At 41.9% G+C, this 22,382-nt stretch overlaps 1 protein-coding gene across 1 annotated transcript in view; it reads left to right on the top strand.

The window, feature by feature from the left end:
* Window positions 1–455: 455 nt before the first annotated feature.
* calcrla (calcitonin receptor-like a) overlaps window positions 456–22,382 on the top strand; it is a 34,384-nt gene continuing 12,457 nt past the window's right edge. The window contains exons 1-2 of the mRNA XM_080038377.1: window positions 456–513; window positions 21,939–22,047. Coding sequence (XP_079894503.1) covers window positions 21,973–22,047 — 75 coding nt within the window. The 5' untranslated portion in view covers window positions 456–513; window positions 21,939–21,972. The remainder of the gene's footprint in view (window positions 514–21,938; window positions 22,048–22,382) is intronic.

The raw sequence follows: 22,382 nt of genomic DNA, 5'->3' as shown, positions 1-22,382 counted from the left end.
TAATGTACCATCTGAATTGCTCAGGAGCAACACACTAATGTGAGCTATGCAGCCTATGGCAGTAGTGTGTGTGTGTGTGTGTGTGTGTGTGTGTGTGTGTGTGTGTGTGTGTGTGTGTGTGTGTGTGTGTGTGTGTGTGTGTGTGTGTGTGGAGGGGGAGACAAAGAGAATTTGGCAGGGTGATAGTCTATATTTGAGTGTGGGAGTTCTTTTATAGTGGCAAACCCACCGAGCTGGCCCCGGTGTGGCTCCCATGCAGCCAGGTCCTCAGTCAGCTGTAGCCTATAGTGTGCTGGTGATGTAACAGGAAGTAGTGGGTTGCCTTCCAACGTCAACCTGACAGTCAGCCGCTGCAGCTGCGCTCATTGAGCTGAGGAGATCCGCTGGTGTTTGGAGCCCTATATACCGGAGGAGCAGAAGACACTACGAGCTGCTGCCTGGAGAGTTTACTCCAGTTCACACACACACACACACACAGCCGTGCGTGCGCCGCTGTTGGATTGTAATTCTCCGGTAAGACGCGTGACTTGCGTGCGATGCGTTGTATTTCTTCCATGTTTTTTTTTCTTCCCCCCACTCTTCCCTGGGCAATTTGATCTGCACTAACGTCGAGTAGAATGAATGCACAGAGTTGACAATGCATATCGATGGTGTGTCTGTGAATCGAGGTCATTTTAACTGTCTGTGACTGTGTGTGGATTAAAGAGCATTGGCTGCATGTGTATTTGGCTCAATGCGCTGCGATGTCCTCAATCCATTTGCAACTGTCGAAAACACCGGTATGAGCATCCGTGGCACCGGGTACAGTTAATCTGCAACGTCCTACTGTCAAAAGCATAGATAGTAAATAATAGGTCAAAAGCTGGATATGAGAAAATATGGATGTGATAGAAACATTGGGTTATGAAACTGCAGTTTAGTTATGTTTTTTTGGACACCATAGGAGTATCCAAGCCCGCCATGCATGATCAGTTATTTTGTGTAGCCCAATAGCCTGAAAGAGTTCCCTTGATGTATTCCGACTTTTATTCATGCTATTAGATATTAGATTTCATGTCGCGTGATGCACTGATAGTTTACTCAGCTGCAGCTCATTATAGTGCATGCATTCGCGCTTGATGGAAATGTGCGTAAAAGCCTTTAGAATCGAATTGAATTAGAAAAACATTATTGGTTTACATACTGATCCATATTTTTAACATCGGCGTTGATGGCTTCAGCTACAGTTGAATGGCCACACATAGCCATGCTCCCCATCCATCCATCCATCCATCCATCCATCCATCAATCGCTATTAAAGTGAGTGGGTGAAAATACACGCAGGGATTTTTTCCTGTATGACTGAGCATAGGAACGACAGTGATTCTACTCCATTCAGCACCGGGGCTTTTTGACGTGAGTGATGGTTGCTGGTTGCAAAATCATCTGCATGGTTATATAAGCGGAGGATTTGGACATGCTGGAAGTTCGTGGGACGGACAGTCAAAACGAAAATTATGGCGAATGATCATGGTGATGGTGATGTGTAGAGGAGGATCTGAGTGAACAGTAGATGGGGAAAGGTGCTGGGAGGTATAGCGGGACACAGGCAAGGCAGATTGGTTATTCAGTGCCAAGTTTGTTTGGAGTTTTTTTTTTTTCTGTCAACACTGCGCTGTCATGGAGGGGTTGGCAGTGATGGGGTTGGAGTGGAGCCAATAATGTGTGTGATAATAACTACAGTGTAATTCCCCACGTTCACATTGCATGTGTGTGCAAACATAGCCATTACTGAATTGATTGTGTACAAACACATTCAAGTCAACAGATTGTGTGTGTGTGTGTGTGTGTGTGTGTGCGCGCGTGCGTGCGTGTGTGTGTGTTTGTCTTGATTGCTTTGTTTCGGAATCATTTCAAATTTCAAATCCCAACAAGAAACAACCTGAAATACTTTTTATATGTTTCCCCTCACAATATTTGCTTCTGGCAAACACACATCTACTTTGTTGAGTTTGGAGCCTTGAAACCATTTAGCTGAGGAAAGATGTAATTCATTTGTCAAATATTTGAAAAAGAACCCATCAAACCCATGTACACAAGGCTGCTTGAAGCCCCTGTAAACGTTTAATTTCAAAACATGTTTTTCTTTGTGATATTAAATATTAATGACTAAATAAACCACCACCAGATGTAATTAGCTTAATCACAGTGGCCCTCATTTATCAATCTTCCGTAGACCAGAAAAATGGGTGTACGTACATTTCCACGCAAATCTCGGCATTTATCAATATGGACGTGAGCGTAGGGTACGCTCAAATCCCACGCCAGCTCTCAGCTCGTGTACGCACATTTGAAAACAGCTTGGACTCGCAGTGCAAGCTGTGCCGGGTTGCCGATGACTTTGTTGGACAATTATTAGAAGATAATACAAATGCAGTGCAAATAAGACCGAAATAAAGATATTAATCACTTAAAAATTAGTAGCTTATGGTGTGCAACTGAGTAGGAGCTGATTCAATAGTGCGCACACCGGCCACTTATGAGGGCTGCATGGGACTGGCAGTTGTCTCCGTCTTGGAGCAGCTGGGGGGACACTGAGGCACGGGGGCTGCATTCATTCAAAATGTTAGCCTAAGTATTAAATATGTAGTCCTAGACATACACTGCTCTTTATGATACAAAAAAAATACACGGCACAACATTCAGCTTAACATTTTATTTATTTGACGCACTTTGTAGATGTTAGTTCCTCTTTTAATGTGTCATTGATGCTAAAGCGAGCGATTTATTTCCACCGTTAACCGGCACGTTGTTCCTATCTGCTGGTGGAGCAGGACGGTGGGCGCTCTCACAGCTGATCGCTGCCGGGTCGGCTTGTGCCGCTGACGGCCGGGCTGACCACTCGTGTCAAGCGCATGCTGTCATACAGTAGGCCTATAACGCAAAATGTGTTATTTTTAGTATTTAAAACCCTTTTGAATAGTGCTATCTAAAAGGGCCAATACATTCTAATCATTCAAATCTCTGCAGATTTATTTTATGGGGACCATTATCGGACAGTTGGTGCGTCTTTTTCTCCTCCACCACTTAGCCTATATTATGCCCGCAGCCCCGCACCCCCAGTTGGTTGCATTTCAGAACAGCAACACGCTTTTTTTAGTGGCGATTTTGAGTCAACACCAACGCTGTTGACCGCAGCAGTTATTTCCTTCTTAACTGCTGCCTTCTGTCGTTCTTTGATGCTGCTTGTAGGCTAATGCTCCGAAATGAAACTCTTTTTTTTTCTACTTTCGCTGTTATTCTGTCAATTTCTACTTCAGGGAAATGCCGTATTGCGCATATCCATGTCGTAAAACCTCTGGGCGAGGCCTCTAAACTGAGAAAATATAGGGGCGTGATACGCTCGTTTTCATCCGCCGCATTTATCAATAATGGCCTGGCGTACGATGAGATTGGCGAGATACGCCTGTTTGATAAATCTCACGCGATACCTGGCGTAGGGAGGTATTTGCGCCAGAATCTGCACCAGTTTCCACGCAAAATTGATAAATGAGGGCCAGTGTGTGTGTGTGTGTGTGTGTGTGTGTGTGGGGGGGGGGGGGGGGGGGTGACTGTGCTTTGGTCAGATTTGATTGACAGTAGCCATGGCAACACGAGCAACACTCCCACACGACTGTCGTCACATTGTAAATCAAATGTTGCAAGATGACATGACCTCACACTTCCATCTAGTGTGAAGAAAAGAGATACAGAAATCATGTGAGAAAAACAATCTAAAAGCTGTTGTAACCTTGGCAGTTTATTTTGTGTTCCCTGTTGAAACAGCATCTCCGTGTAACCTCCGTCACTAGTTGCATTATGTGAATGAGTGGTAAGCGTGAGTGTTCTCTTTCATTCGAATAGCTTTGAGAGGCTTGAATAGCTGAACTTATCCGGGAAATCACAAGAAGGGTGGGGGGGGGGGGGGTTTGTGTAGTAATAAAAAATCTGTTTTCCTTATATGTTGATCTCCATACCAGCCCTCACATGTATCTAGAGGTTTGGGACCAAAGCTCTAACAGCGTCACTGTTCTCTTTGCAATGTGAAGGTCTTGCAGCTTCATTCACACAACATGTTGCCAGTGAATACAAATAATTAATAATATCATGTCAGTCGATTCATATTTCATTTTTTTTTGAAGTTACGGGAAAGTAAACCTTGTAAAAAGAACAGTTTTTTACTTTGCTGCCCATCCGTGTCAGCTCTCTGGAACCTGGATGCGTCCGGGTTGCCAGTTGGCATCGCCTTCAGAAGAGTCTGGGAGGCCCTCTCTCTCTCTCTCTCTCTCTCTCTCTCTCTCTCTCTCTCTCTCTCTCTCTCTCTATCTCTCTCTCTCTCTCTCTCTAACACCACAGATATCTGGCTCTACACTCACACACTACAATACACAAGCACCACAATGCGCAGGGGGACTGTCATGCAATGCATCACATACAACCCCCAAGACTATCATTGCTGCAGAGTGTTTACTAGCCCCCCAAGTTCAGAAAAACAGCTATTCAAATGCAGGAGACTAAAGGTCTTGACGGCATAGCTACCCAAAGCCCTTTGCTGTCTCCATGGTATGGTGCATCTATTCCTAACGCGATGGCATTTACAAGGTTGCGCCAGTGGAATCTCATTCACACTGTGGCTGATATATGCCATACAGAGAAGTTGTAGCACTGGACAATTTTAAGATATCTAGCTATTTTGCTTCCATAACATATCGTCTTTCATAGGCCTACTAGTGTAAATCAAAGGTCCAAAGTATGGCATTTAGGTGTTTATTTGACTTAACCATGTCTGTAGTAGGGCTATGTGTCTGTACCCTGTATATTTTTGCAAATTGAATGTATCATTAGTTAGATATTGCCAAATGTATCTTATTGACTTGCAGTGTCTCACCTTTAAAGGTGGTTGTGTTGACCCCAGCATGTGTGGTGATACTGCAGTGATCACATGTATGTTTCACTGATTGCTATTGGGATGGTTCCACCCTTCCCACAAGCGCTCCTGGCAGCCGAGTCTCACAAGTGCAAAGGCCACCCTATTCCCAGTCACAAGAGTAATGGCCTTTCTCATGACGCTTAACCCCTCATAAATCACCAGGGTCTTCTGTGCCTCCTTTCGGCCTGCACCTTATTGATTTAGCTGCCATATTCCCCAACCTGTTGTGCTCGTTTGCAATAGCTCTCACATATATTCATTAAGAGATGCCACCGCCAATTGTCATGCTCTTTAGGCATATTTGACTGTCCTTTTTAAAACCCATTGAAGTTGAACCTTCATTGTGTTTCAGCTTGGATCAAATCAGCAACACAAGTATACTGTGTACATCATCTATATTTTTTTTGTCCCTGTCCCCCTGTCTTCTTTCCCCCAGGCGGAAGTTATCTTATTACACAAAATAACAATGATGTACCATTTGCACCATTCTCAGAAGCCCTCCCCCCCTTCGGGTTCTGGATTCAGTTTCGGAGATGTGAAACCGTTTGAGGTCTTTTTCTTTCCGCTCATACATTATGGAGGGATCATTTTTCTCCAGTTTAATTGTCAGCACACACACAAGGTGCCCCGATGAGACCTGTACCTGGCCTTATGTCTTCAGAAGGTAGATTCTGGCAAGCTTTGTCCGTGTGCAATGGCCGCTGTGTGTGTGTGTGTGTGTGTGTGTGGGATGCAGTGCTTTGAGGATGGTGGAAAGGAGGCTACACTGTTTCTAAGGGTGTTCGCTGTTTGTATGGGCTAAACAAACCAGTCAGTGACACACTTATTGATTTACACTGATTTACTGTGTGGGAGGGGGCTTCTGGAATACAGAATACATAATAGAGATAATGTTCCCTGGGTAACTCTGTGAGTCTGTTTTGTCTTCACTGTGTGCTTGTATTGATGTTTTGAATGTGTCCTGCTGGCAAGAAAATAGCAGCACACCTCATTTTTCCAAATATTTTTTTTACCCAAAATCGATATAAACATTTAAATGGCAAAACAAATTTCTGACATTATGCACTAGCTAACGAGCTCTCTTCTAACCCCTCATAGCATATGCTGCTTTGAGCAAATAGCCAAAGAGGACTTTTCTGTCCGATCCGCCAATTAGCTGACTTACTCTCCTGTGAAAATGTGACTGTTATTATTGTGTAACTCAAGCTGCCGTGAGCCGTGCCAAAAACCCTGTCCATATCTGTGCAGTTTAATTGGTCTCAGAGGTTAATAAAAGTCCCAAATTGCTTTGTTCCCTGTTAATTGATTTGTTATTGTCCATTGTTCCGTTTTTTCTTTTCTTTTTTTAAACGGTGATTATCACGGCTCATTGCGTGACCTGGATGGATGTTCAATTTCAACCAGCTGGAGGGCCTCTCTTGTTATTGTAGTTTAAACCCCTAGCCTCGAGCGGCAACACATGATGTCTTTCCTAATGTGCCTTTAAATACATTGGCACTCAGTACAATGTAGCATTATCGGAAAAGTAGGGACAGAACCAATAACGTTGAAGTCCAAATTAGATTGCATGGTCTATGTCTGTTTCCGCATAGGCTACATACTGTAGCTGACATAACATGTAATTGTCTTGTATTAAAGCCTCTGAAAACCTGGTCTAAAATAGTTGAAAATTAAAACATGATATCTAAGTTGGGTATCAAAATAAGCTTTTACCAAAATCTGATTGAAAATAAATGTTCATAGATGTCATAAAACGTAGTAAAAAACACACAGCTTTTTTACTTTCTAGACGGTTTGACAGGACTGTGTGGGAGTGGCTGTATCAAACGGTCTCCATGGCAACATTCATTGCTTTTATAGAATGTTTGGGCAGAGAACTGCTTGGTGATTGGTTCAAAATACTTATTTTGTAATAAGAACCAGAGCATAGCCCACCTCATCTAAACCAAATATATACCTCTTTTAAAAATGCTTAATACCGTGCAACTAACTCCCCGAATTACATAGTGAGAAGAACTTTGTGGATTTGGGTTTACGGGGGCTTTAAAAATGAGGACTCCTGTTCTTCAATGTGTTCTTTTTGTAACGTGAAGAAAAGTCTACATGTGAATATGTTAAAATGCTGCTGGCACCTCAACATTGTGTCTGCTTCTGTATGAAAGCATTGGTGGTTGTTGTCAACCCTTTTTCCCAATTTAGATTTCCCCAGCACCCCCCTTTATACCGTATTCCATATTTCCGATCTGTTTGCTCTATTTACACAGCAGCACACTCTCGTACGCAGTTAAACGTTTGTGTTGCACTAACCCAAGACACAGAGCGCCACTTGAGCCCTTTTAGTAATGACGTGAATAGCTGCCTCGGAGGTCAAGTCTAGGGCCCCGCAGCACAGCTCAAGCACATGGAGGATATTCCCCTTGGCTTCCTTTGGGGTCGCCTTAACACAAGCAGTAAATCCAAATGGGTTCCAGGGTTATTTTTGGTCACAGCAAGGGAATCACTTACCAGTCCTGGGAGACCCTGTGTCCACTACTTATGTGGGCAGACTCCAATAAATGCTGAAAGAGATGTAATGAGAAGGAAAACATGTTGACAACATTGTGGTGGACAATACTGTACTATCAGCGTGCTATTCCGTGTTTGTTTGTTTTGTTGGTGATAATTGTCTGTATCAAAGTGTGTGAACATTTCTCGACTTGAGAATTTGAGAATTCCTTATTCCCAACAAAGAATGTGAGTGTGGTAATGGAGTGTCGGTAATGTTTGGATGGATCGCTCCAGGCTGAACACACAGGGTGGATTAGTGAGTGGTGCTGGACTAGCATGCATCCCAAAAGGGGGCAACTTCTCCCCCCGGTTCATGTTTCCACTGCCAGAAGAAAAAAAAGCTGATAATTGAGCTGGAGCAATCGTTGATGAAATGCACTGATAAGAAGAAACCATCTCTCTATCCCCCCATCAAATCTGATAAGATCATGTACGCAAACACACGGTCCCCGCTTAGAATCCCAGTTCAGGGAGTCGAAATGTATATATACCATATGAGGTTAAAGATTTTTCAAGAGCCCCCCGCTCAATATGTCCCCCCAACGTTAAAATGTAAACCTACGCCCATGGTCTAAGGGCCTTGACGATCCCTCTTCCCGTCCGTATGCCAGTTCAATGACTACACTAATGTCCACAGCAGACCAACTAAAATCTGCTAAAAGCAACTGCCTGTTCCATACCACAGTAATCACCAGAAAGGAACCAAAACCCTGCAGAGAAGAAAAGCTCAAGCTATTGTGTGAAGCTGTCAGCCTTGTCTGTGCACTTAATGCACTTGACGGAGGGAAACCAAGTGACCTTTGAGAGGGGAGCTCCATGTAGTGGAAAGAATTGGTGGGAATTAGCCCCACTTGCACACCACTCTGCCCTGTAAGCCGCTAGTCAACCAGTGACCACATGCTCTGCAGGTTAGGCTATTTTTAATCACCTCCTAAAAGCTCCTATAGCTACATCAAAACATGTATATATTAACCCCTAAGGAGAGTGACCAGCAGCTATGCAGGTGCAATGCACGGTGCAAGCCGAGGTTTATTTTCTACCAGTGTATTTTTAACTTTGGTATTTGTGCTATTTTTTCTTTTGCGTAGACTAGAGGCCACACCGGAAATAAGATCCTTTTCCCTTTGGCTAAGACCTCTAGTACTCCTAACCTGCTTTTTGAAAGTAACCCAAGACAACCAAGGTGTTTGATGTTGTTGTGTTTTTTTGCCATGGTTAAATAATGGTAGCATGATAGTGTGTTGTCACCCATAGCAGCACGCTCAACAGTGTCTGGTATCTCCAGAAATGGAAATACACACTCACAGGTCTGTACAGTAAATATGAACCCAGTATTTCCAAAAAATGTCAACCCCCATCCTTAGAGGAGGGATTTTTAAGTGATTTTGTTTTAGTCCCTTGCTTGGGCTCTACAGGGACACCTTTTAATTAGGATTTTGCAGGATGGAACAATCGTGAGGCCAAAGTAGTCGCAGCAGGTGTTAATTTAATTCTGCAAATTTCATCCCTGAGCTTTTGACTGATAATGTCGCTTTTTTTGTTGTGGCTGTTTTTCAGACTTCTCTCCCCCGGTACATTAAAAAAGCTTTTTTTTGTCTGTGTGTGACTCACTCATGTACCTACTGTAGAGTTCAGGTACTGAGCATTTGGCATCATTGGGTCTTTGTTGTTAGCCGCTTTATGATGTTTTTTAGAACTGGCAATAAACCGGTAGACCCCTTCTTTCTTTTTTTTAAAGATGACAATACTTGACATTCAGCACAGAATGACTCACCTGGGCTATTGCCTTTTTAGTGGATGCTCCAAAGTGCAATTTATGATATTTTCGGCTCCACTTCTATTTACTGTGTGGTAATAGGGATGTAGAATCACAACCTGTAGGCGGTGCACGGAACTTTACTGTACTCATGTTAAACAGGAGTATTATTTAGATCTGAAATGGGTTGACAGCTTCTTTGAACAATTGCACAACAACAACAGCAGTGTTTTGTTCATACAGTGTTGACTTAATTGGTACCATATTTGGCCTTTTTAAAACACCACTTTGGCAGAAACTTAAACATATCCATTTAAATATGTTATATGTTAATATTTGTTTTCTTCTTGTTTCACTGTCTCTATGTTGCCCAAAACAGCTGGAGGTTACACTCCAAGGTAGATGCATATACAGTACAGTATATATACTAGATTAAAAATAAATTATTTGATGAATGTCCATGCCACAAAGAAAATAGCTGTATTCATATTGTTTGTCAGGGGAACATTAATATTTGATGATTCTGCAAAACTCCATATTGCTTACTTTTATTAAATTTTCCCAAAGAAATATAGCTAACATTACAGACTTTTAATTTTTTTTGGAAAGATGAGATCTCCATTCATCAACCCACCCTCTACACTTAATACCTCCCTTATATATATATATATATATATATAAGATTCTGTCACACACAGTCATCATCCGGTGCTAGGGTAGTACATGGTGTGTCCTTTATATATATATATATATATATATATATATATATATATATATATATATATATATATATATATATATTATGCATATATATATATTATGCATATATAAGATATATATATATATATATATATATATATATATATATATATATATATATATCTTATATATGCATAATCTTTCAATATATATATATATGCATAGGCCCTTGGGATACTGGGCTGAGCATGCAGCCTCCGGGGCTTTTGAATGACCGTATGATTGGTCGTACTGTGTGCAACATCTGACATCATCCACCAATATCTAGTACTACTAGTACCAGCCCCTCCTATTTGTTATTTCACCAGGAGCTACATTCACACTAGAATGCATTCATTTCAGCACCATAGTTGTATGTATATGCATGTGCTTTGCCCTGAGAGTGTTGGCATGCCGGCAATGAGGGCAGTAACGCAATAATAATATTATCTTTATTTCTTTATATATTATATCTATATATTTGGAATATATTTATTCATGAAGCGCTTTTTTTTCTTGCAAAAACAAGTTATAAAGTGCTTTACATTCATTTAAAAAGACAATAAGCAAAAAGTCCAAAAACAAAGTGGAAGGTAATAAACAAACAAATATGAAAATCAAGTTCTTTTAAAAAGACCCTTAAAAAAGACAGTGTGGCATCCTCCCTATGTGACATAAATGCTTCTGCACATGGGTTGCCGTCTGCACTGGGACCATTTGAAACGCAGCCTCCACTCAATGCAAAGGGCTGTATCGCGTGCGTCCGTCAGGGCGGCTGTGGCAGTGTGAGTCCTTTCATGCAACAAAAGAGCGACTCCTCCCTTCACATCTGTGTGGGATTGTTATTGTTTTTCCCTTGACATCTGGTGGTGCCCTTGGCAACTCGGGGAGGCTTGCATGAGGTCTAGCTCTCATGTCATGGACTCTGTATGTAGCATCAATGGCTGAGATTTTAATTTTTATATATATATTTTTTTCAGTCACATGGGAAAGATTATCTAGATATTCGTCGGACCACATGGCGAATGTGCACTATAGCTCTATTCTAGGTCGTATAGATTGCCACAGGGAGCTCTCACAAGGGGCCCTGTTTCCATAAAAAAGCATCTCTTGCATTATGTTTTTCTTAGCATTTCCTGTTCCATAGACACTCATCTATATCCACTTGGGTTCAATCATCAGCTTTCCATTGTGCTCACTGATTGACAGGATACAGCGGGAGTCCGAGCCGGCTGGGAAATTTAAATCATTAGTTCCTCCCTGCACACGTTAAGACTTCCCTTTCAGAATCACAATATTTTCCTCTTTGTGTATGAAAAACCGAAGAGACCAAGCATCGCTATGCACTTGACTGTAAACATGGTGCGGCAACTGATACAGTCAAAGCAAGGTTATAAATAGTGTTCTTTTATCTGTATTCAATGCGTAAACACGTGCACACAGACGGTGTCAGCTGCATGCAGGTTATTGTCTTGCTCGTTAGTGTTTTGTGATGTGCTGCACTGCACACCTGCACTCCTCAAGCCCTTTCCCAGCATGTTGTTGAGATAACGTGAAGCCAGCTGGTTAAGACACAGATCTGGTGGGGATACTTGTTGCACGTACAGCAAAACCGCGGTGGTTTAGCATGTTAAAGGAGCATTCTGTAACTTTGCGTGTGTCAGAGCAGTGAACATGTTCTGAAGTTTATCCTCATAACTGAATAAACACACATTTCTCTAAGGAAAATTGGATCCCTGGAACACTGTTTGAAGTTAGGGAAAGCTACCTGCCAAGTCACTGTTTCACTGTTGTTGTTTAAAGTAGCCCGGCCCACAGTTTTGTTTACTAATGTATTCTAGTCTTACGTTGGGTTCCTGGTGCCTCAAACTAAATTAAGTCTTGATTTTATGATGAAATAATTATTTAATACTAAGAATTACATGTAGAGAACATATCTCTTGTAAACTTACTGCAAGCTCTGCAAATGTAAACAAATCCCCCTCCCCTGAAACTGCATAGTGCACCTTTAAGTAAACACGTCATGATACAGAATACAATCAGAAAGAGTGGCATTTTTTTTATTAGTGCTCACGTTTGATCCAATGATTAGTACAACCTAACAGCAAATATTCTCACTAGAAAATAAATGTGATGGGATGCATCACACGTATGCAAAGAATGTTGAAACCTCTCAGTGGGAGCATAGTATGACACTGCCAAAGGGAGGGTGCTGTACATTCTTACATCAGCCTCATTTTATCCACTTGATCCTGGGGTTTTTCTTTCATCCAAAATAGTTGTGTCCAACTCGTTACATCACATGTTTCGGTAGCTTCATCTTTGAAAAGATATGGGCTGTGGTCTCAGTCCACCATGTTGAACCTCCATCTTCATCAGCAGCTGATGCTCCAGCCAAACTTGTCCAGATAGTATTCCCCCTCCATTTACTCACCTGCTGCAGAGACCTCAGGCGCTGGACAGTTTCCCAGCTACTAAACAACAAAGTGTGAGGGCTGTCACTGCTACAGTTTCCACTGCAAAGAGTATGTTTCGCAACACAACGGAATAAACGATATTGCTTCAAAGGAAACGATAGACACATTTTTATTTCATCAGACGGTTATGGGGAATCATGTCACCAAATGAATGGGACAGGATACAACCCACAATGTTCCACAGCCCCCAGAGTTAGGCAATGCATTTAATCCATAATAAATACACGTTAGTTTGTTTGCTCTGGGAATATACATGCTAGAATTTAATTGTATCAATCTAACTGTGTTCACAACGTGTCCCAGAACATAAGGTTCCGTCTCTCCCGCTGTTTATCAAAATGATCTGCAGGTCACATGAAATCAGTTCCAGAGAGCACAACTGTGCCGTTTCCTCCGGCGGTCTGGTTCTTGTTTATACAGTGAGCACAAGATACTTATTCCAATCAACAGTTTTGTGTTTGGCTTTCTGTGACTGATAACAGAATCAAGCAAACACTATATGCAGCAGTAAAGCATACGTATATATGTTTTGCCTTCTGACACATGCTGCTTGATGCACCGGAAAGCATAAAGTATCACTTGAGATGGTCTTAGCCTTTGGTGAAAAAGAAAAAAAAATTGCTTAACATTTGCATTGAACAAATATGACTTTCAGGACAGGACAATGCTCTTTTAAAGGTAAAATTGTGTGTGTGTGTGTGCGTGTGTGTGTGTGTGTGTGTGTGTGTGTGTGTGTGTGTGTGTGTGTGTGTGTGTGTGTGTGTGTGTGTGTGTGTGTGTGTGTGTGTGTGTGTGTGTGTGTGTGTGTGTGTGTGCGTGTCATAAAGGGAAATAATCTGAATGGGGTTTTTCAACACAGGTTTGTCAGAAACGTGGAGGTGGAGAAAGAGTGAGAGTGTTTTTTTTTTTTTTTTATCTCTAGTCGACCCCATATTAATGTTGAAAAACCATGACCTTTAAAATGTTTAACTCATACTAAAAATGTCATATTATCTTTCTTTTTGTTGGCAAGCCCTTTCAGTGTCAAGGCGTTTTGAATTCCAGTTTGCAGCAAATCTCTCATCAGGAATATGTCCTTCGGTCAGACGTTATACTGCCAAGGGACACTTGGCAAACACAGCAAGTATTAGTGCTCCTGTTCACAGAAACATTCATGTATCAATTCCCATGGCTACTCCCTTCTCTAGCCTGTATCCTGCTTTGGGTTGGAATGGGGCAGTAATGTTATGTTATAGGCCATCACCAGCCTAATGGACATCCGAATGCCACTGTGCACAACTTGTAGTATACGGGGCGCCAAGCATCCTGTGAGGGTCAGAAGGATGTTTACAGCACAGCATAGTACAAGCTTCACTCTAGGGACAGTGGGAGTTGATAAGTACAGGGCTCAGCCTTGGCACTGGGCTGGGAAGACAAACAGCTGTTACGCATAGGGCGGCTTTCCAGGTATCTTTCTGCAATTCTGGCGGATGTTAACGGGTGACGTCAGCACTCTCGTTCAAATTGTGCATGACTAACCACTTTCTGTGGAACATTCCGAGGGACTACAGATACCAGTGGACCACCCACTGTTAACTCCGGTTTGTGGCTGGACCAAGTTGACCCAAACAGACCGATGAGTTATGCCTCTGTAGTTTTTTTAATCAGGGCATTTTATTTGTATGGTTTTGGTGGACCATCATTCATGTATCTGTTAGTTATTTGGGTTTCATGAACTCACAGTGCCAGTAATGTGTACCTAAAAGGAAGGAATAAATGATGGGTAACAGTTTGATTACCACGGGCTTGTTTTCATTGTGAGGGCTTAAGCTCCTGCAAAATTGATTTTGTGTTGACGTGATAGCCTTTGATTTCAGACTAATCTAGAAGATAATTGTCTTCATCGTAGAACGGAAGATGAATCTCGTTCCCAGAGACTTTGAAATCTGATCAGCAGCCAGCCTGGAGAGAGAGCAGCGGAGGTACACGCAAACATCGCTTTTGCTTTCCAGAAGAATGTGTTGTTGTCTTCTGTCCAAGAAACTGACAACAGCTTAACTTTGCGCTTGCTAGCTGTATAGTTGTGAAATAAGCCTGCTCAACGGACATGCATGACAGGAAGTTTATCTTTCTATGTCATGACTTTTTATTCATTCTGAATATATATGCCAAATAGTCGCTGATAACCCTTTACATTCTTTCCGAATGATCAAAATGTTTATAAGGGCCATCTTAGGCACACATATTTTGCTCAGACATTCATGGAGTACTAATCGGAGACACACTTTGATGCATCTGTTGGCCAGGAACATAGCTTTATTACGATTTTTTTTTTTTTTTTAATAAAATACTTTCACACAGAAGGGACACATTATGGTCAGACAGTATGGTTTAGGTTGGACTGGGACATCCCCAAGCTTCTTCATCTGGATCTTGATGTTGCCAGTTAACTATTATGTTTTATTGTATAATTATAAATGAGTTAAAAGAATAGGAAACCGGGTCGGTTGGGGACACATGGAATTGGAACCATATTTTCGCTGTAAGACCCGGTGTCACTTGGTTTTGAATAAGGAATATCAGAAACATTGTCTAAGAATATTAACAGCCCAATATGTCACTGTTGACGGGAACCATTTACGACCAACCACTCATCACTATTCAAGGACATTCATTACCCATGGCTTTATCATTACAAATGACCAGGCTCTTTTATATTGGCTGTTCAATAAAAAACCCTAATCCATGTGAAGCTGTAGCATGTGTTATGTGCTTTGTCTCTGCCATTAACACTGCCTGTTCCATCATAAACAAGGTATTTATGGCAGAAGTGAATACAAATGTCTTGCAGGAAGTTTCCACGCTCTAAAAATGTATTCCATTTAGACGGGAGGGGTCAGGGTTTTTTTTTTTCTACACCACCCACTGGGCTTATTATGAACCCAACTGTCAACTTTTTGTCATATCAGACAGGTGCTTTATTCAATAAATACATAATTTGACCTCAGTCAAAGCAATACTGCCTATGAAGTTTTAATAGATCCTTATGTAAAAAAGTCTCATGCACCATCGGGGTGTTGGGGGGGCGGGTTAGACGAACTCTGTCAGACAGTTTGAAGGAGCCACAGATGCAGCAGTGCAATGTTTGCTCCTCCGGTCACATGACGGTATGAACTGAGCATAGCATGAATCCCATTGTGTGCTATAACAGCCTGTGCGACGTGGTGTTCATAGTTCTTTGTTAACACCATTCATTGTACATTATGTACGAACTGCGAATCTAAATTTGACCTAGTTTCATTCAGTCTTTATTTTGACATGGGGTCAATAAATAAGTCAATATTTAGCCTTGAGGGTGGTTTAATGTACTAGTTTATGACGGCAGATACATCGCAGGCCGACCATGTATGTTCGATAGGTTGGTAGGATGAGACGTAAACGGTGCTGTATGACTACTGCTACAAAAAAGAGCAACAGCCCAAGATAATCTCAACTAGCTATAAGCAACATTCAAGCAGCCATGGGAAAGCGTTCGGTAACGTCTGTTCTGTGTTTCCATCTGACAAGACATATCCTCTGTAGCGCTCTGCTAATATATGAAAAGCAGCCTTTGCCAAGAAACAGCTATGGAACTTGGCAAAGCTGAGCGCTGCGTGTGTGTGTGTGTCCATCTGCGTGCATTCACATTTTCTGTGTGTTTAGCATGCATGTGTGAGCGAGCAGCTGATCTTTCCCTGGCTGTTTCTAATTTGCACATCACCATAATGTTTTACAATCCCACTTTCAGTAACCCCCGCCCCCCCCCCCCCCCCCCACCACACTCCACACTCCACACTCCACACACACACACACACACACACACACACACACACACACACACACACACACACACACACACACACACACACACACACACACACACACACACACACACACTCCCTATGGAATGCAGTTTTAGCTCTGACAAGACTAGTAAGAATCAGCTGGATTAGACCGCTGATGCACTGCCCCCCGCAGTGCCTCCGTTGTCAGTGTGTTGTAATACTGTACAAAGGCTTTTGTTAGTGAAAATGGTTTGTTTTGGCAACCAAACAATGGATGCTCAAACATTTTGCAAAGTCATCAAGCAAGCAACTACTTAAAGGATTATTTCTTGGGATATTGGACATTTTCCACCCAAAACCTTCATAACACTACCTTCCACACTACGTAGTTTATCTGCTGCATAATCAACAGCTCTTCCGCATTTTCTCCTCCTATTTCTCTTCATTTAGGTGAGTCAATCTAGGAAAAAAAGGGCTTAACCCCCAAAAAATTGATACAAAAGGTTTTTCAATGGATTCCAGTAGTATTTGGTGTGCTGAATAACATACTAAAAGTCTACCAAAATCTACCCCCCAGAAAGCCCTCATTTCCAAGATGGCGGCCGAAATGGCGGCGGGGAGCTTGAAATGGCTATATCTCAAATTGAAAAAATGTTGCAAAGGAATTTTCAACTGATTTTGGTACCTCTAGACATGCTTACAAACATACTAAAAATCTAGGAAAATACACCTTCCGGAAAGGCTTCATTTTCAAGATGGCGTCCAAAATGGTGGCTGGCCAAGCTTAAAATGGCTATATATCTCAATAGAAAAAGATTATTCAAATGATTTTTCACTTGATTCTGGTACCTGCAAATATGCTTATGAACATACTAACAATCTAGGAAAATATACCTCCCAGAAAGGCTTCATTTTCATAATGGCGTCCAAAATGGCGGCCGGAAGTGTAGAATGGCTATATCCCAAATGGAAAATGTTACAAAAGAATGTTTCAACTGATTCTGGTACCTCTATACATTAAGAAAGTGCGACAAATCTAGGTAAATATAACTGCTAGAAAGGCGTCATTTTCAAAATGACTGCCTGATGGAATAGGGGAGGGCTGGGCGATTAATTGAAATTCAATTTCGATTACGATTTTGGCGTCCCTCGATCATGAAAACAAGATAATCGTAATAAATTGATTATTGTGTCGCACGCCGTGTCTTGTGTGGTAAATGCAGCGACCCCTTCTGTGCCCCCGCTTTCAGCGATTGCAATGCAATGGTTTATTCAGCATAAAGTTAAAGTACTCGCCCAAGACTGATGTTAAATCGAAACACAAAAGCCTTGCGTGAGCGAAATAGCCAGTTGCCAGTTGAAACTCTGTGACGGTGGGTAACGGTGTCATTCACAGTGACACCTCGCCAGTGTGAGCCACCGCACAGAAAAGCCCTGTGGCTTTACGGCTAAAATGAACCGGGGATATCCTGCCCGTTAACGTTGTTGATGTGGAAGGCTTCAGCTCAGATCTTGTCATCGAGACGACATTGATGAGGTCATTGAAGACTACCGGTGGTATGACGCATGGAAGTGGAATGACTGACAATCAGAGAGCCCTTTGGACCATGTCAAAGTGCATAACATCACAGTACAACACCGCAATGCAGGAGTTCACAAACCAGACATATACAACATCAGAACAGCACAAGGACTCAACAGAGGCAAGGATGAAAAGGGATGCTGCTGACCTGGAGAAGATCACTTCAAAACTTGCTATATGGTCACCTTTCTCTCCAGACTCTTCTTTAAGGAATGTTGTTACAGGTGTTGTTGCTGAGGACGGAGTGAACGTGCATGATTATGACTCTGTTGGACGCAATATCATGCACAAAATGATTGGACAGCCTGCATTCACGTTCTCATTTAGTAGAAAGGATAAAGCCATAACCCTTGGACAAAAATCGTCTATCAAGGTTGCTCCTGATCGAACAATTGATTCTGCACTTCTTTTTCAACGTTTCCTGATTGTCTCCCAAACTGGAGAGCTTTCATTGGAGGAGGTTATGCGTTACGAACTCAGTCCTTTCCCTCCTGCCCTCTTTGAAGCTGGAAACATCTTCCGCAAGGCTGATAAACCACAACTGGCATTCTGTACCAGAAACAGATCATTATGTTCTTGATGGAGGTTCACTCCTTCACCGAATACCATGGAAGCACGGACAACGCTATGGTAAAATTGCGCAGTCATATGCAGACTTCACCATCCAACATTATGGCTCAGCTACAACCATTGTGTTCGATGGCTATGGGGATGGGCCATCCATTAAAGACAACACACATCAAAGAAGAGGAAACAATATTCATCCCATAGTCAACTTCACTGCTGAGACAGAGTTCTCAGGTAAGAAGGAGGAGTTCATGTCAAGAGATCTGAATAAACAAAGGCTGATCCAAATGATAAGCGATGAACTGAAAGAAAGGGGTTGCACTGTGGTCAATTCAATTGGAGATGCTGATGTAGACATCGTAAGGGCCGCAGTGGAATCATCTCTTCTTCACACCACTACGCTGATTGGAGAAGATACAGATCTCCTTGTCTTACTACTTCACTATGCACAGAGAGATAGTAAGGGCGTATATTTCAGATCAGACAAGTCAAAAGCTGATGGCAGTTTTAAAGTGTATGCCGTAAACCATTTAAAAGAAGTACTTGGACATGATGTGTGTTCTCAGTTGATGTTCATCCATGCTCTCACTGGTGACACAACTTCTCGGATCTTCGGGGTTGGCAAAAAGACTGCTTTCCAGAAGCTTGTAAAAGGGGATCCCGTCCTTCGATCTTGTGCCAATGCATTCATTGTCCCAAACCAGACCACAGAGGTGATTGATGACCTTGGGTGCCAAGTAATGGCTGTCCTCTTTGGTGGAAAGTGCACAGATTCCCTTGCAGCAATGCGATATAACATTTTCAGCAAGAAGGTTGTCTCAGCTTCATCAACTGTAACGCCTGAACGTCTGCCACCAACTGAATCTGCGACCAAATTTCACTGTCGTAGAGCGTACTACCAGGTCATGGTCTGGATGGGAACAGAAGATGGTATGGATGCCCTGAACTGGGGGTGGAGCCTGCAGGACAATAGATTTGTCCCACTCATGTCAACAACGAATGTTGCTCCAGACAGTCTCTTGAAGGTCATTCATTGTAACTGTACCACTGCCTGCAAGACACTGCGCTGCTCTTGCAGAAAATATGGACTACCTTGTACTACTGTCTGTGGACCATGTCAACTTAAGGAATGTGACAATCCACTTAACAAGTTTCTTCCAGAGGAGCCCGAAGATGATGATGAATAAAGACCACAATAAGTGTGGCATTTATGTTATTCAACACCAACACCACCTTTCTAGTTTGAATAGTAACCAATTTGAACCATTTAACCAATGTAAGCTTACAGGCAGTCATTTTGAAAATGATGCCTTTCTAGCAGTTATATTTACCTAGATTTGTCGCACTTTCTTAATGTATAGAGGTACCAGAATCAGTTGACATTCTTTTGTAACATTTTCCATTTGAGATATAGCCATTCTACGCTCCCGGCCGCCATTTTGGACGCCATTATGAAAATGAAGCCTTTCTGGGAGGTATATTTTCCTAGATTGTTAGTATGTTCATAAGCATATTTGCAGGTACCAGAATCAAGTGAAAAATCATTCGAATAATCTTTTTCTATTGAGATATATAGCCATTTTAAGCTTGGCCGGCCACCATTTTGGACGCCATCTTGAAAATGAAGCCTTTCCGGAAGGTGTATTTTCCTAGATTTTTAGTATGTTTGTAAGCATGTCTAGAGGTACCAAAATCAGTTGAAAATTCCTTTGCAACATTTTTTCAATTTGAGATATAGCCATTTCAAGCTCCCCGCCGCCATTTCGGCCGCCATCTTGGAAATGAGGGCTTTCTGGGGGGTAGATTTTGGTAGACTTTTAGTATGTTATTCAGCACACCAAATACTACTGGAATCCATTGAAAAACCTTTTGTATCAATTTTTTTGGGGTTAATCCCTTTTTTTTCCTAGATTGACTCACCTAATTATATATTAGCAGATTCACATTCTGTGCTCTCACAAGCTGCTTATTTCTTGTTACACCAACTGCAGTGGTCTTAAAAGGTCAACACTCCAGCAACACTTGTAGTGCACAGCGCTAGAAAACCAATATATGTCCTCAAAGTTCAGGACCCTGCATCTCGCGAATGCTCGCATCTTAAATGAACTCCACTTTTTTTCTCCCTGTGCAGTATTGCCTTGGCTCTTCCACATCACCAAATTTGATTAGACTTGTGATGTTGCAAATACAACTGATTAGCTAGTTCCTTTTTTGGGTATGAAATTAAATATGATAATACGTACATGTCACTTCTGAATGAGATGTAATCCACTCCCTGAATGCCTAGTTGTCATCCTGGATTCCCTCACATGATTTTCACAATGAAAGGAATGCTGCCACAATAACCTGGCCTTGTGATTTGTATCAGGTATTGGAACAATGCTAACAACCTATTTCTGGCTACCATGTGTGCCAGCACAGGACATCGTGGCCAAGGCTGTGATACACGCATGGCCAAATAACACATTAAAAATCAGGAAACTCCCAGGTAGAAAGCCACTCTACTACGGCCTTCACAGATGAAGCAGAACAATGCTTGACTATACAGTAAGTGGCACAGTACGGACACCGTTTTGCAAAGCAGATAAGTACAACTTGAGGGATGTGTTTCCATTTGAATTTGGTCTCTGCCAAGCAGCGGTGGTGACATGATATCCCAGCCGCAAACTACTCTCTGTGAGTCTGCTATGATGAGACGCTGCACTAAACCATTTAAAAAGTGCTTTCACATTTCAGAATGTATGATAAAATGCAAAGGAGACATGGCTGACAGTTTTGGTACTTAGGTCTCAGCTTTGCTCACATAAGGCTGTACTTCTATAAGGGAACCACAACTGCTTATCATATCAGTGTTGCTCTTTGATCACCAAGCACATATCTTAACACGGTGTGTATATTTGACTCCAAACTGACTTACATGTACAGTCAATGATGGAATGCTATAGGACCATACAGAGATGTGTGTTACACAGGTTGAGTTGATATTACGATCAGATCAAGATAGATTCATGGTTTTGCTGCTCCAAACCAGTTGCTGATGACCATTGGGAGATGAATGTTTTTCAGTTTGTAGTGTTTAAGGATTCTAAACATTAACTGGTTGATCAAGTTACTATCAGTCGTCAAAGTGTTTGTTTTATTGCTGGTGAGTTTCCATTTTCGTACACATACCACTTCAGGGGTTGCCCAGCGACATGCCTGGAACCCTATTGTCTACCCCGTTTGTATTATACTGGCTGCTACATACACCCAGTGTTCCTATATGTGCTCATATCATTTCGATTCTGACCAATAAAGAAAGGATTTACTCAATCTTTATTTTTTTGTTCCCATCTTAACTGAGTGTGATGGAAATCATCACACTAGCAAACATTTCAGCGGATTTCAGCCAAAGGGGTTGATACTGTTCTAGCAGTATGTCAACAGAGGGAGAGATAAGGAGTGCGGCGACGTGACCTTTTATGTGTGGATTTTATTCCACTTTAATGACGGGGCCTAATGTTTTATTCTCCTTTTCCAGATCTGCTGCTGGTAGATCATCAACCAGCTCTGACATGGCCATAAGGAGGATGGCTGGCATCGGGAGGGCTGGCATAGTGGGACTCATACTGCTCTGCAATCTGACGAAGGTAGGTCAGCCTGAAAACAAGCACATACTGAACAAACACACACACACACACACACACACACACACACACACACACACACACACACACACACACACACACACACACATAATATATACCTACTTAAATAGGTTAAGTTAAGATAATTTTTCTTTGTTTTGTCGAGAACTTTACAAATGTCGTAATCAGTTTCATCTGTGTTTTAGGATCTTAATTTTAAAGAATAGTCTTTACATGCACTGGCATGATTACCTTCAAGGTCCACTATGTAACATTTACGAAACGATTTATATTATACTGTATCACACATGGCTAAATGGATGGCAGTGTTCCTTTTA

The sequence above is a fragment of the Ammodytes marinus genome (assembly GCF_949987685.1).
Source record: "Ammodytes marinus genome assembly, chromosome: 12".
NCBI lineage: Eukaryota > Metazoa > Chordata > Actinopteri > Uranoscopiformes > Ammodytidae > Ammodytes > Ammodytes marinus.
The sequence above is the reverse complement of the archived record's forward strand: the minus strand, read 5'-3'. Positions and strand labels throughout refer to the sequence as shown.